Source organism: Carassius gibelio, chromosome B16 (assembly GCF_023724105.1).
Source record: "Carassius gibelio isolate Cgi1373 ecotype wild population from Czech Republic chromosome B16, carGib1.2-hapl.c, whole genome shotgun sequence".
NCBI lineage: Eukaryota > Metazoa > Chordata > Actinopteri > Cypriniformes > Cyprinidae > Carassius > Carassius gibelio.
This window is the reverse complement of record NC_068411.1, coordinates 26,427,261-26,441,417: the sequence shown is the minus strand read 5'-3', so window position 1 is coordinate 26,441,417 and position 14,157 is coordinate 26,427,261. Positions and strand designations below refer to the sequence as shown.

The window sequence follows — 14,157 nt, the reverse complement described above, 5'->3', positions numbered from 1 at the left end:
AGTGTGGAGTCGAGGCATCTGTGCTTTCAGTTGGAGAATCCACCGCAGCGATATTGACAGAGTTTACACCTGAATCAGATATCGATATAATGATTTAATGATTTAGATTTTCCCAAAAAATTAAAATGTTGCCACCCTCATGATTAATGAAGATATTTTAAGGAATACCTTTTTGTCAATACACTGAAAGTCCCTGGTGTCCAAAACAACAAATACAATGACTTTGATATTTTCTTTTGTGCTCGACAGAAGAAAGTAAGTCACACAGGTTTGGAATGACATGAAGGTGAGTAAATGATGACAAAATTGTCCTTTTCAGACTAACTATCCCTTAAATCTGTTTCAATTTTCAATTTTTAATATTTCAATTTTTCATAAATCATATATTTAAAATAGTCCCTACTCACCCATGAAAAGTACAATCCAACCAACAACTAAGGTGATGGAGTCTCTTGGTATAATCTTCATCATCTTTGAAGATGAGTAATCCTTCAGTGTGTGATCTCTGCCAGCAGGTTGATTCAACATCCACTAATGTCCTGGACTCTGGAGAAACTGTCTCTTTATCAGACTGAACAGTCTTTGTATTGTTTGAGCACCTGAGCAGGTACCATGCACAGGTGGGAGGAGCTCCTGCAATTCATTGTCTCTGAGGAATGAAAAAACAAATGATGCATTTTCTAAAACCGCTATTAAAGTTAGAAAAACCACAAATCAGATCTCAGTCATTTCTCTCTGACAGCTATTAGATTAAAATGAGAATGTCTCTTATCTCTCCTGCTTTTCAGATTTTCCCCTTGACACAAACCCCCCAGTAATCCCACATCAGTAGAGTTTCAGAAGAGCTCTCAACAGTGTCTCACATTGTACTCAGATTTGCCTAGAATTCTTTGAAGTCTTCCCAAGATCAGAATCTGAAGTATGCTATCCACATAGATTTTCTAGCTCTATGCCCCTAGTTTATGCCAAGTTTTGATTCATTTCTGATTTTTAAGTGAAGCATCTGAGACAAAGGTAATACTTAAAGGGATAGTGCACATAAAAATGAAAATTCTGTCAATAAATACTCACCCTCATGTCATTCCAAACACTTAAGACCTTTGTTCATCTTTGGAACACAAATTAAGATATTTTTCATGAAATCCGAGAACTTTATTACCTTACATAGACAACAACGAAACTAACATGTTCAAGGCTCAAAAAGATAGTAAGGACACAGTTAAAATAGTCCATGGTTTTTAAAAAAAGAAAGCTCTCAAATTTCATCCAAAATATGTTCATTTGTGTTCTGAAGATGAACGAAGGACGTAAGGTTTGGAACGACATGAGGGTGAGTTATTAATGACAGAATTTACATTTTTGTGTAACAAAACACTACACTATTCCTCTATGAACCTGAGCTCATGAGCAATGAAAGAGCAATGAATTGTTCCTCTGCAGTATTTTTTATGCAAGGGAAAGAAAAGACTTGGCAACATTGAAATTGTGGGAGAATATGAAGAATGAATATACATATTCATATGAGGTTTAGTAGTGCACTCCTTGAACCTCTTATTCAGTATATGTACAGTATTATTATTATCATCATCATCATTATTAATAATAAATTGATGCTTGTTTAATTTCCCTTGGGGGTAGATCGTTATATATTTATGGTCATAACTTTTCACTATAAATAGCACATCTCACCTCTACTGAAATGAATCCATGCGATGACGTCATCTGTGACATCAGCAGTGACATTATCCAGCAGTAGTGTGTGTGTGTGTGTGTCGTCTGGCTGCAGCAGTAAGGCAACTCTCTCCTCAAGACATTTGCAGCCATAACCACATCTGGCAGCCCTTTTCAAGTATTTCCATCAGATAAATAAAATAATATGTGTCTTTTATTGTGTTTCCAGTTTGCATTAGATATAAAACACTATTTTGGCATGTTTGTGTCAGATGGTTTGACAAATGCATCTACAATTATATAAATATTTAAAATCCCTTGATGTTTTTTCCTCCAGGTCAGAGACGCTGTGGTAAGAACTCTTCTTCTCGGATCAGTGATGTTTTATTCACTTGAGGTTTGAGTGTTTGTCTGTGTCTGAAATTTGAGTTGTTAAACGGGTCATTTGGTTTTTCCGCAGGGCTTCAGTGAAGTGCTTTATGCCATCCTGATGTTTGCTTCTTGGAGGAAGCACGTCATCTTACCACACACAGTCTGAAATGTTTAGGGACACTCTGGACCTAGTTTATATCTGCTTTGATTATTTAACATTGAATAATAATTATTAGTTTAATTTTCCAATCCTTTAAATATTATTGCATGTTCCTTTAAATATTAAAACATGCGTTAAGTGTTATACAATGTGCTAGGTTCCTTTTGTCCTTTAGCCTGTTCTTGGAACAGTTTCAGAGCATTCTGGAATGTCCCAATGATGCCCAAAGCCCTTTTCCAGAGATTTTCTCAATATGTTGAACTTTCCTTGTCTTTACCCTCAGTGAAACTTAATTATCTACGGTAAATGGGAACACACAGTTACATTAAGTGGTTACATATGTGTTTTTCCAGGCCATAGATTGAGAAAAAGTGCTCTAAAGAGAGGGAAGAAAATAACAGTTCACACAGACAGACGGGATGGTGCTCATGTCCTGAACTGGAATGTACTGGACTCTATCAGTCCCTTGAGTTTCTGGAGATGATGTCATCATGTGTGCATGAAGTTTTGGCTCATTACTTCTTGGCAGTTGTTTAGGATGGAGAGTTGCAACATATGCAGTTGATTGTCCTTTTGGCCAAGATATGGCATCTGTGCACTCCCATACTTAAAACACATAATATACTGAATATCACAAAGGCATGCAGTTCAGTTAAATTACCTTAATACCATGGTAACCAAACTTCCTCCCAAAACAAAATACACTCACTACAAAATATAAAAAAGTCAAAACCGATATTAAAAGACAGCAATATCGCTACACTGTTACCAGTATATATGTTTACAAAAATGAATTGCAGTTACCCTAAACAATAAACACACACACAAACTATTATGCTCAACAAAGCTACATTTATTTGATCAAAAAAATATTTTAATCGTATTAATTTCCTACTTTATTGTGTTATAAAATAGGCTTTTATTTAGACATTTAAAATGAGCACATTGTAACAAATAACGCATTGAATTAAACATAGCCTAGTATTTTCTTGTAAAACGTAGAATACATACTCCAGTAGTCTTTATTTACAAACTCGAATTTTAGTGAAGTTATAAAATTACCAATGCTGTATATCACATAACCCATAGATTTAAAGTGCGTTATAACTTATTACACAAACCAAGCATTACTACCTATGAATGAACCGCATCCACAGATTGACGGATTGGTGGGACTTTTAATTGTCGAAGCGTCAGCTCCGGGTCACAGCTGTTTGGATTGTGAAAGATGGCGGCGCCCAGTGAGCTGTTCTGCTGGAAGGATGGCTTGGGTTTACCGTCAGTAAACACGGACTGTCTCATCGTGCTGGTGAGTCTTCATCACTGGCTCGTGTAGTCTCGATTCTTACGGTTTGGTTTCTGCTTAAGTTTCCGTCTTTTTGTAGAGAATCGCCTCACTTTAGGAAAGTACAGTGGCTGTGCGAGATGGTACAGTGAGTGATATCACATAGTCATATCACAGATTTTAACATGGAATATATATTTATAGTAACATTAATAGAATTTATTTATAGCATTGATTATATTTTAACCAAATTTTGTATTCTTTGCGTGATTCTAAAATGCATTGTATTTGTATAGTATTGTGTGTATTATTGTAAATAAAAAGTTATAAACAACAGTTGTAACTACTCTTCACATAAAATTATATCTAAGTAAGTTACCTTGAAAACACACTCTCTCTCTCTCTCTCTCTCTCATATATATATATATATATATATATATATATATATATATATATATATATATATATATATATATATATATATATATATAGCGCTCTCATCCATCCATTCTCCAAACCAATGGTCTTCTCTAGGGTCACTGGATTCTTCTATTTTCCAGAATAATAATCTGCAGATTTCTGGCCCCAGCTACTATTTGCATTTAAATAAGATCCTACCAAACTCATTGCTTTTTCTTCCCCTTGTCAAATGTGTGTTGGAGGATCATGATTTTACACTGTCTAAATACCAGTCTGGTCATGCTGCCCTTTGAAATGGGAAAATCTCCACCGTTTTCTTTTTTTATGCTTTTATAAAAAGCTCATGTGTTTTAATATCCCAGTTAACTCCACAGCCAAGGTGCCTATCTACAGATATTTTTGCTTCATGAATCATATTGTGGGATACATTTACTCCGCTGTTCTTATTTTTCCGCTTCAGTTTGGTCACACCAGGGCGCCACCTGTCTGTGCTACTGTAAACCAAAAACCCACCACTGTCATCTGGAGTTAACATCCACCTCATCTCCCATCGGCAGCTTTGGAGACTGCATTCAGATCCATTTTATTCCTAATCAACAAAGATTGTCTGTGGGCACAGAACCAGGTCACTGTCGCTGAAAACGCATGTTAAAGTGATTAGGTTACATCAGCGCTGTGTGTTTTGGACTCTCTAAACGAGTGTGGTGGGATTTTTCCAGCTCTCGTCTGTGTGTTACAGTCTGTCTGTACCTACTCTAGGCGCTTTGAAAACCGCAGGCATGTTTTGCTCCCTGTATCTGATGGTTTAGTAATAAAAAGTTCATTCAGAATTTTCCAGATTCTCATTGCACCAGAAAGGGTATAGTTGCATAAAATTGTAACTGCATGTGAAGGTCTGAGGATGTCTGGAGAATTGCCTGCTAGCTGCCAGTTTAAAGGTAGTCCTGTCATAATCATAACGTTTTTGACAGTGATTAATTGTTGATTATAATTAATGATACTGATTTGTTTTATTAATTATGAGAAGATTAATAGTCAAATTAACTTGCATTTTTAAGCCATAATGTGAATAAAATGTTTTCAAATTAAAATGTAAATATTTCAACCGTGCTCCTAATAATCAACATAATTTTGTTGTATTTCTTGTATTTGTTTAAAATGTCTTTTTACTGTGATGTATTAATGTAATTTAACATTATTCATTTCAATAATATGATATAATATATGTGGCCCCAAACCACAAAACAAGTCATAAGTGGAATATGTACAGTACAGACCAAAAGTTTGGACACACCTTCTCACTCAAAGAGTTTTCTTTATTTTCATGACTATGAAAATTGTAGATTCACACTGAAGGCATCAAAAATAAGCATGTGGAATTATATATGGAATTATATACTTAACAAAAAGTGTGAAACAACTGAAAATATGTAATATTCTTGGTTCTTCAAAGTAGCCACCTTTTGCTTTGATTACTGCTTTGCACACTCTTGGCATTCTCTTGATGAGCTTCAAGAGGTAGTCACCTGAAATGCTCTTCCAACAGTCTTGAAGGAGTTCCCCGAGAGATGCTTAGCACTTGTTGGCCCTTTTTTCCTTCTGTCTGCGGTCCAGCTCACCCCTAAACCATCTCGATTGGGTTCAGGTCCGGTGACTGTGGAGGCCAGGTCATCTGGCGCAGCACCCCATCACTCTCCTTCTTGGTCAAATAGCCCTTGATGCCTTCAGTGTGACTACACAATTTTTTAAAGGTCATGAAAATAAAGAAAACTCTTTGAATGAGAAGGTGTGTCCAAACTTTTGATCTGTACTGTATATTTGGAGCAATAGCCAACAATGCATTGTATGGGTCAGAATTATCATAAACACAAAAAAAATGGTCAATATTTTGAATATTGTACTATCCTAAAACCATAAATCAATGGAAAGCTTATTTATTCAGCTTTCAGATGATATATAAATCTCAATTTCAGTAATTAACCCGTATTACCTTATTTTTTGGTCACAATATCATATTTAATAATAATCATATAATAATTTTAAATAATAAAACATCAAATAATTTGACCAGACATTTCTGTAATAATTATGACAGGCCTACTAGGAGATCTCTTGTGATGTTATGTGCTTGCTTTTTTCTGCAAGTTGGTTTTAAAAATATGCTTATTTGATGTTTATGAAGTATCTTTTTTCTTTATGCAGTGCTTGATGTTTTGCAGTGGTCTTGTATTCTCTACTAACACGTAATGTGGGCACAGTGTAATTTTGTCAAAAAAAAAAAAAACATGTCCCTTTTTTAATTTTTTTTTTATGGTAAACTTAGTTGCTTGGTGCACTTTTTAAATTTGAAAATTAATAAAGTGCTCCGATAAGAAAAACAATGAAATGTTACCGTTCAGCAGAAACATTTAGCGTTTATTGACGAATTAACTCCTGATTGGTTGCTTTGTTTTGGTGTATTAGAACACTGTTCCTTAACGACAGAGCAGTGATTGGATGTGCAGCAAGGCAGGGGCGGGCCTTAAGGAAAGAACAGTCCAATCATCATCTGCAGCACTCTATTTAAGGATTTTATGAGCGGCTCAAACTAATTATTGCCATCTGCACTTTCAAGAGAAGCTGTTCTGTCATCCGTGGCCTAATTTCGTTGTGTTTATGTGTACTGTACAGCAGGAGTCTGATGAACTGCCTTTACTGTGGGCAAAGTGGATTTCAGCCAGCTATAGTTTTCCTCGTTGTGTTTGCTTTGGACAGTACTGGTTGTTCACATAGGAATGATTTATTTCCAAACGCGATCCCCACTACTTTACAAGCCACAATTTAGGATTGTGTAGGAATCAATCTAGTAATAAATCTGAGGTTATGATGTCAGCCTTTGATGGCGCTCTTCCAGCTCACCGCTCGACTCCAGCCGGGAAAAGGAGAAAATCTCAGAACTCAATACTCAGCTTTTTCCAGAAATCCACTTTCCTCTCCCCCAGTGAGTTTTTGAGTGCTGGTGGTAGCCTAATGTTAAATAAATCACCCAGAAATGATTCTGCTGCTGTTTTTGCGATAAAACACAAACAATCTGAAGGATCTTCATGCAGCTGTTTTTAAAAGTCTTTTAACCATTTTAAAAGACAGTTCATAGTGAACATTTAAGAAGTTCATAATACACATATCTTCTGAAGCCATATAAAACATCTGAGGGACTGACTGGCATACTTTGTGGCATAATTACGTCCATCCATTTTCTATACCCACTTAAAAAAAAGTGTTATTCCCAGAAGTTAATTGTTATACTATTTGCTATTTATTTTTATTTGTAATAACTGCTTCATTTGTAGTATTTTATAACATTTGATCTTCACAGTCAAGGTCAGATGTTCAAGTGCTTGAAGACTCTTCAAAGATTACAGGATTGTCAGTTCTGATAGCTTCCTGGGCAGCATGCTGACATATAGTGCCATAATGCTTCGGGCGTCCCGACTTAAAGGCCTAGCTCGCAGACATTTCCCGATTTTGGGTTTTGGGTGAACTATTCCTTTAAGAATCAAGTCTGTATATTTTTGAGTCATTCTTGGCTTCGGTCTAAAGTGGAAAGAAGCGCTCCAGGGAATTTAACCCCAGTGATCAGCAGTATAAGATGCTTTCAATGGAAAGAATCTGCTAAATGACTTGCTGAAGGTCTGAGCCAGGTGTGAAGCGCTCAATCTGTCAGCTCTCAGCTGCGTGTGCAGGAATGTGAAATTCCGTCCCTCTTTATCGGATGTCATCGTAAAACGAGGCATGAACCCCTAACCCTGTCCAAGAGCTGAATGGAGCTGTTTGTTAAAGTTAGCTAGCAGTTGTTGTTTATTCAGGTTGTAAGCTTGCTTTTGTTGCAACAACTTAGTTTGGTTTGCAAATTATACATAAGTGATATCTCAGCTAAAATTGCTATTCTAGCTCTTGAGATTTATAATGTTGGCCTAGCAGATGGCAGATGGAGGAAGGAGTTGTGTCAAGGAGACCAGAATGTGAAATATTGGCATGATACTAGCAACACACTAATAACCAGATTCAGTCTATATAAACCTGGAAGTTTAAATCTAGTTAACCAGAAAATGAAATTAGTGTACATAATAATAATGTATTTTATATAATTCTCCAGGCATATGCTCGCTTTGCTGGAGCTCCGCTCAAAATTCACAAGATTTGTAACCCCTGGAGAAGCCCAACAGGTAAGCAGGGAAAGTTTTAACAATCTGTTTCTTGGCAAACACTCCACATTCATTAAGATGAACATTAAGCATGTGCTAAAGCACGCAGGCCTCTTCCTCTTTCCTGCTGAGCTGCTGATAACTTGCGTCTGTATGTTTTCTCTTTCCACATTCTTAGGTATTATTTTCCTAGGCTCCAGAATTCTTTCAAATTTCAATATTATTCCATATTTAAGACCCATGTCCCTTCAGCAGTTTTATGTTGGGTAGACCTTTTGACTTTGCAGGAATAACTTTTGCACTACATTCAAGTCATCATTCAAGTCATCATTCTTTACAAAAAAATTAAATAAAAATGAAGTTAATTAGCCTGTTTATCACATTTGTAGCGGATGTATCATTGATACATTTTACAGCTTACAATTACTTAGTTACTTAATTTCTTTATTTAAAATATAAAATTTTATTGTTTATACATTTATTATATACTATTTATTATTATATACATTTTATTTACTTGTATTTTTGGATAAATGACAACTTATAAAGCAATTATGAATTCAGTTGATCAAAAGTTACAGTGAAGACTTTCATCTTTCAGATAAATGCTATTTTTTAAATGCTATTTGCACTATATTTATCAAAAAAAATATTAATAAAATTAATACGCAAAACTGTTTGTTATGTAATATTATGTTTTCTAGAGATCACACATTTTTAAATGGATTGTGTTATTGATCATTTATATAGTGCTATAGAAAAGAAATCCTTTTTTTATGTTTTTACTGATCCTGATGTCTTTACTGAAGGGTCACTTCCTGCTCTCAGGACCAAAGATGAAGGCAGCTGCTCCCAACCCAGTCAGATCATCATTCAGTTGAGGAAACAGGTGATTATCTCTTACCTCGCTGCTGTCACGGTCCTCAAGCATTACTCTAGTGTCCCTGTATATTTCACCATTTATTTCGGGTTCATTCGTCTGAGAACCGCAGCCTTTCCAGTGATATAAAGGCTTCCCTAATTTTCTCATTAATCATGTCTGATTTGCACAATGAAGGTACCCATTAAATTTGAATGGAATGAGACACACTAAACATGTGTTTTTAGGAAAGGTTTTAATTAGGTACATAATTAAAACCCTTCCTAGAGACACATTTATAGTTTCTCATTCTAGTAGTGCTGTTCCAGCCAGAGCTGCTTACAGAGTCGGGAGCATACACAGATCAGATCAACGCTTGCAGATTTATTCACAAAACACTACACAACTGGAAATAAGTGTGCATTTTTGATCTTCCGGTTTCTTAGTCCCAATGTCAGTTAAATGTGTGAAATGTCTGTGAAGAACACAAGCAACTTTTATGACATGCTACATTGGGATGATTTTAAGAGTTTACATGTCTTGGAAAAAGACTGTTGCTGCCTAAATGGGAATACAGAGGTTGTCAGAAACTCCGACGTTTGAACTAGTAGATTTTAAATAAAAATTAAAAGATTTGTCAAAAGTGATCGTGGTGTAGTTTGTTTATAACAAACGTAACTTCTGCCCCTTGCATTCAGGCTTCAAAATCAATCAAACTTGTTTTTGTTAGTGAAGATTATCTTGATGAACAAAATCTTTGATAATCTCAATATTTTGCTGGTCAAAAAAAAAGCCAGTGGAAAAATTGTATTGGCTTTTTGACTGATGACCGAAAGTCTGGATTTCAAGGAGTTTGATTTGTTCAGTGTCGTATAGTAATACTGGAGATTTGTGTTTCAGAAATACAATGCAGACTTTGATCTGTCGGCCAAAGAGGGCGCAGACACGCTGGCCTTCATCTCACTGCTGGAGGAGCGGCTGTTACCTGCACTGGTGAGATTCAAGCAGTCTTGAAGAGGAAGTTTTAGGGGGTACATGCTCAAACTCTTATCTCCCTGCAGATCTATGCTTTATGGATCGATCCTAAAAACTATGTGGAGGTGACGCGCCGCTGGCATGGAGAGAATATGTCCTTCCCGCTCAACTTCTTCCAGCCGGGCCGCATGCAGAACAGACAGCTTGAGCGACTCCGCCTGATCCGGGGAAACAGTTCGCTGGAGGCAGGGGAAGAGGCAGAGAAGGAGGTTGGGATTCTGGATATTGTGTTTGTTTTTGCTGTGCGATGTGCATCAGATGGTGGGTGGGCTGTGTCTGTGACACTAACACCTCCCTGAGACTCCAGCCAGAGGCAACAGTGTTCTGGTCCCTGAAGAGGACACTGATAAACCAGCAGATGTGTGGAATCTGGGCTCAAGTAGAGCAGAAGTTCCGTTCTGGCAGAGAATTCTATTTTAGATAGCTGCTAGTCTGATTTTGGGAAACAACTCTGCTTGTGAAGTGTTCACCACGGCTGAGCAATATATTAAATGTTACGTTTAATTCAATATGAAAGGAACAGGCCACCGAAAATGAACTTTCTGTCATAATTTACTCCCCCTTGTGTCTTTTCAAACCTGTATGACTTTCCTTTTTCTACAGGACATGAAAGAGCATGTTGAAGAATGATGGTAACCAAACAGTTTTGGACTTAATATTTTTGTCCATACATTAAAAATCTATGAGAACCAAACTGTTTGTTTACCAGCATTCTTCAAATCATCTTCTTTTGTGTTCTGCAGAAGAAAGAATGTCATTCAGTTTTAGGAAGACATCAGTGGGGAGAAACTAATGACATTTTCATTTTGGGTGGACTATTTCACACCAAAATTTCAAAAAATGTGTTTCTTTTTGCATTTAATCCTTTTTTATTCTAATCTCTTCAGTGGCAGTTTGGATAAAACAAAGCTTCCTCTTCCTCCAGTTTGTTTTAAAGTGTCCTTGTTACAGTGAAATTAAAAATTTTAAGTACTGAGGAATATTAATTAACTGCATGTCCTTACACAACTATGGTTGGGGTTAGGATTAGGGTTTGATGCAGGGTTACTTGCATGTAATTATGCGTCATTTATTGTTATTATAATAGTAAGTGCATGTAACAAGGACACCTTAAAATAAAGTGTTACCAAAAAATGTTTGCAAATACACAAATATTGAGATATATATATATATATATATGGCTAAATAGTGAGATATAAAACATAATGACTGATAGAAGTAGAAAAAAAAACACATAACAATCTATAATCTAGTTGTTTCTCGCACATTCTCTCAGTTGTTGTTATTCTCTCTGACTCTCTCCATCTTTCCCTCCAGCTTTACCACGATGCTCTGGAGTGCCTCAATCTTCTCTCTCAGCGTCTGGGATCGAACAAATTTTTCTTTGGCGATTCGTAAGTATTTTGCACATCAAGGTTGACCTTTAAGCTTTACTCAGTTGATTGTGGGTTAGGCTTAATATACATATAATGTCTTTGTATGTATGTGTGTGTGTGTGTGTTTAAAGGCCCTCTTCTCTAGATGCATATGTCTTTGGTCATCTAGTTCCGCTTATCAAGATCCGTCTGCCTAACTGCCAACTGCAGCAGAACTTGAAGAATCTGGACAACTTGAACACATTTTGCTGTAACATCCTGAGCTTGTACTTCCCCAGCGAGAGTAAAGGTGGGAGACCAACAACCACAGTGAATTGCTTGCAAAGAACAAAACGGCCATTGTTCTATCTGTAGAGTAAGAGTCATTGAGTCCTCATGTTCGTGCCTGTTCTGTTTGCAGAGGGCGTCAATCGTCCGATGTCCAGCACACAGCATGGGAGCGACTTTGACAACGAGCCATATAAGAGACGCAAGCAGCTGCTGTCAGTGCTGGTCGCAGTCGCAGCGATGCTGAGCTACGCTCTCTTCACCGGCATAGTAGCTATTGAGCATGTGCAGGAGGGGGAGCCCATAGGCCCCGCCTCACTCAGAGGCCCCTCCCATGAGGAAGAGGAGGACTGAATGAGGATGGTGGAAGAAAACACAGGAACAACATATTGTTAGGGATTCATGTATAATTTATTCCTTGAGCTTTAATTGCATGATAATCTTTGGTTTTATATCTTATATTTTCCATAGAGCTGCATTCGTTGTTTTTATCTTTTTCACTGGGTATATTCACCTGTGTTTTCTTTTCTCGTACCGAAAAAAAAAAACTGTTTATGGCTACAAATGTTAAGCTAGGTTTAGCGGAGAAAGCACTTAAAACTTCAACGTCATCACCAAACACATCGTTCATTGTGGACCAAAACATGGCTTTATGATAATGAGATTAACATCTCTTATGTGCTATTGCCTTATTTGATGCTCTGTGTTTTTCTTTTAATACATTTTATTTGCACTCCTGTGTTTTTCTGCTCTGCTGTCAGTACTGGTCTGCTGTTATGGATCTATATACTTGAGAGAGATTAATATTTATATTAATGTGATGATCCTATTGAGTGAAATAGGAAATTACCAGTATTTTATGACTTAAATCACCAAAAACATGTCATTTATTCTACTTCATGTCTCATTCCAAACCTGTGCGACTTGGTTTCTCATGTGAAATAGAAAAGGACATATTATGTAAAATGTTAACATCGATTTCCTCTCAATTAAAGTGCAGATTTGTGCTCCTGAAGGAGAAAAGTATTTCAAACAACTTGTGATCTATTTTCTAAATATTCTACAACCATACTTTATTTAATTTATATAGTTGTTTACAAATAATATCCCTCTTGGCTGTTGGAACTTATTTGCACTGTATATCCTTTCAAATATGCATATGCATTTAAAAATTTGTATCAGCATGTTCGGTCACATGTGAGAACCAATAGCGCTTGGCATCACTAATTTGTGCATTGCACATTTGAATATTATGCCACATTGTACAGAAAACGCTGACTTAAACAGGATGATTAAAAAGATGTTCTTTGGTGGCAATCATACGTTCACAACAACACAAGGGTGAGTTAAAGATGACAGAATTACAAGTTTGGAATACGCAAACCTTTTAAACACTTTCAGCTTACTGCAAAGGATAAAGTTATTGAGGATTAGAAATGGAAAATGCATATTTTTTAGGAGAACGTAACTGATTTTTAAAGCCAGAAGTTACTGTCCAAAGAAATCTTTGCTGACAGACCACAAAACTGGCTAAGATGTTTCAGTTCCTGTAACTTTCCATGAGGTCCATGGCAGTTAAACTAAAGGAGAGTGATTTTTGTTTTATCTAGTTAAACTGTTTAAAAGAGAAACAATGGATTAATGAAGATGTCTAATTTGGGTATTGTTACTTATTGTTTGTTGTCCTTTACTCTCTCTCTCTCTCTCTCTCTCTCTCTCTCTCAGTATCTTTGTTTTAGACCATAAAGCTCCAAAACTAGTTCACTAGTGTGTTGATATGTGTGAATTCATTCACAGACTACAAAGTAAGATTGAACAGTCAGTTAATCTAATTTCACAAGGTGTTACGGGCTGTAAATATATATTGCTTATGGAGGTCTATTTTCCTAATTTAATGGGCAAATAAATAGTCCTGAATAATCCTTGTTCTGTATTTTCTGCTGTTGCAATGCTGCATTGACACAGAGGGAGTTGCTGATTTTATCTGTTGCATTGTTGTAACAAGTGACCCTGAGGACCGTTTGTGTGAATTGGAGGTTGTAAGAAAGAAAGATATTTGTTTCAAGCTGCGGTTTACCTGCCGGCAGTGTTTCTGAGCATCAGAGCTGACTGAGCGAGGGCCCTGTGAATTAGTGCCCTGGGGAGACACAGCTGTGTGTTACAGCACCAGACTGGAATCCCTCGCTGGCTCCTGTTCATTTCCTTGTATATTTGTGTGGAAACATAGTGAACCCCCTCCCCAGCACTAGAGCAATCCAGCAATCAGGAGCTCCCCGAAGCCGCACGACATCGTTTAATGACCTCAGAAGAATCATCTGGGAAAGAATTCCTGTTCGAGAAGGAAAAATGCATTTGGGTTGTGCTCATTTTCCACACAGGGATTGAGGTGGGGAAGCGGTGGGTGGGGTTATGCTCTGAACTATGTGTCATGGACCAAACTGGTTCTGGTTTTGTTCAGGGGGTAAAACTTTGATTCATGACTCCATTGTGAAGATTTTACTCAATACTCATATTTTCCCTTCTGGGAA

General features: G+C 36.8%; 1 protein-coding gene across 1 annotated transcript; it reads left to right on the top strand.

Annotated features, from left to right (window-relative positions):
• Nucleotides 1-3,356: 3,356 nt before the first annotated feature.
• mtx1a (metaxin 1a) lies at nt 3,357-13,396 on the top strand. The gene is made up of 8 exons (XM_052579637.1): nt 3,357-3,512; nt 8,044-8,113; nt 8,902-8,981; nt 9,852-9,944; nt 10,013-10,195; nt 11,304-11,380; nt 11,494-11,651; nt 11,763-13,396. Exons 1-8 carry the CDS (start codon nt 3,432-3,434, stop codon nt 11,981-11,983), a joined length of 963 nt encoding a protein of 320 aa, XP_052435597.1. The 5' UTR covers nt 3,357-3,431; the 3' UTR covers nt 11,984-13,396.
• The last annotated feature ends 761 nt before the right edge of the window (nt 13,397-14,157 follow it).